The 2,097-nt window shown below is 73.0% G+C and overlaps 1 protein-coding gene across 1 annotated transcript; it reads left to right on the top strand.

The window, feature by feature from the left end:
- On the top strand, positions 1-1,196 carry AURANDRAFT_68525 (hypothetical protein; the record flags this gene model as incomplete). The annotated part of the gene is made up of 2 exons (XM_009044223.1): positions 1-955; positions 1,141-1,196. Coding segments are annotated over 2 exons (1,011 nt in total), but the record flags the coding sequence as incomplete, so codon positions are not given.
- Between the last annotated feature and the right edge of the window lie 901 nt (positions 1,197-2,097).

The raw sequence follows: 2,097 nt of genomic DNA, 5'->3' as shown, positions 1-2,097 counted from the left end.
AAGCGGCGCCAGAAGCTCGAGCGGGACCTCGCGCGGGAGGCGGCGCTCTTCGTGACGCTGGGCGCGCACCCGAACATCGTCTCGCTCCGGCGCTTGATCGTCTCCGACGAGGAGCGACTCTGCGTGCTCATCGACCTGAGCGGCGAAAATTTAGAACACCTCATGCACGGCGGCCGGCGCGGCAAGTACGACGGCCCGCTCTACGAGGGGCTGGGCACCGCCGACGGCGACGACGGCGCGCCCGACGCCGCGGAGCGGCTCGCCAAGGGCCAGGCCCTGCTGGAGTCGGCGACGCTCCAGCTCTACTGCGGCCTCGACCACATGCACCGCCACGGCGTCATGCACCAGGACATCAAGCCCGCGAACGTCATGATCCGGCGCGACGGCCTGGTGCAGATCACGGACCTGGGGCTGTCGTCGCGGACGTTCTGGACGGACAGCGACCCCCACACGACCTACAAGGGGCGCACGCTCGCGGCCAAGTTCATGGGGGGGTCCCGGGCCTACATGTCGCCCGAGCAGCGCCGCATCTTCGACGCGAGCCGCCGGGGCCCGCCGAAGCCGCGGTCGCTGAGCCGCCGCCTCGACGCGAGCGGCACGGCCGCGCCCCCCGCGGGGTCGCTGATCACGCCGGCGACGAGCGATTTGTGGGCCGTGGCCGTCGTCGTCCTCGAGATGTTCGCCCAGTGCCAGCCGGACCAGTACTGGGGGCCCGTCGACGACGGCCGGCCGGGCGCGCTCGAGCGCGCCATGCTCGCGAACTGCGTCGGCCGCGAGGCCGGCGCGCACGCCTGGGCCGCGCCCCGGGTCGCCGCCTGGGCGCGCGGCGCCCTGAGCGAGCCCGTCGCGGCGGCCATATCGCGGGCCAAGCTCGACGGCGCGCGGCTGTGCTCCACGCGCGGCCGCGACTTCATGGCCGCGCTCGCGCAGCCCGACGCTGTGTGGAAACCAAATCGTAAAACCGACTTCAATGTGAGCGTATTCGAATGTTTTGACACAAGCTCTTTGGCTGGGCTTCGAGAACTCGACGAGAGCGATCGATCCGTCCAAAAATCAGCCGAATGGACTTCGATTTGACCGAGCTAGAGAATTCTCAAGTTTGGTCAGGACCACCCAAACCAGTGGTTGGTTTCCACACAGGCCCGACGGCCGGCCCTGCAAGCTCCTCGACGCGCTCAAGGTCGACACGGCCGTGACGCGCGGCGTCGCGCGCTTCGCCATGCCGTCGGTCGTCGCGGAGATGATCGCGTCTAGTTTGGCGGCTGCTGCTTCAGAACGCCCCCGGACCGCGTGCGACGCGCTGAAGCGCGTCGGCGCGCGGCTCCGGCCGCGCAAGTCGGAGCTGCGGGAGACGCGCGAGGTCCAGTCGATCCGCAACGCGCCGGGCGCCGCGTCGCTGCCCCGGGCCGCGCGGCGCCAGCCCGCGAGCCTCAGGGACCGCGAGGTCGCGTCGCTGCTCTCGGCGCTCGTGCGGCGGTCGACGAAGGACCGCGACGACGCCGCGCGGCTCGCGGCGGCGGCGGAGTGGTGCGGCATCTCCGGCGACGCGTCGCGGGACGCGGCGCTCGAGGCCTACTGCGCGGCGCTCCGCGAGGCGCGCTCGGACCACGCGCTCGACGTGTCGCTGCGGAACCGGGGCGTCTGGCGCGAGCCGACGCGGGCCGTCTTCGACGCGGCGCTGGCGGCGGCGACGGGCTCCGGCGGGTTCCGCACGCTCACGGCCATCGACTGCTCGCACTGCCGGTCGCTGCGCGTGGACACGCGGCGTTTGTTCGAGGCGCTCGCGCCCGCGCCGATCCGCGTCGTCGACCTCAACTACGCCCACGGCGTCGCGGGCCCGCTGCCCGACGCCATCGGCCGCCTGGCGAAGCTGGAAATCCTGACGCTGCGGGAGTGCACGTCCATCGTCGGGCCCGTGCCGGACGCGCTCGGCGCCTGCGCGCGGCTCCGCGTGCTCCGGCTCCGGGGCTGCACGGCGCTCACCGGCGCGCCGCCGCCCTGCCTCGCGCGGTTGGAGTTGTTGGAGCACCTGGACCTGGGCGCGTGCGCGCGCCTCGACGGGCCCCTGCCGACGCTCGCGCGGACCTGCGGCAAGCT

Source organism: Aureococcus anophagefferens (assembly GCF_000186865.1).
Source record: "Aureococcus anophagefferens unplaced genomic scaffold AURANscaffold_192, whole genome shotgun sequence".
In the NCBI taxonomy this organism is placed as follows: domain Eukaryota; class Pelagophyceae; order Pelagomonadales; family Pelagomonadaceae; genus Aureococcus; species Aureococcus anophagefferens.
This window is presented reverse-complemented; position numbering and strand designations above follow the sequence as displayed.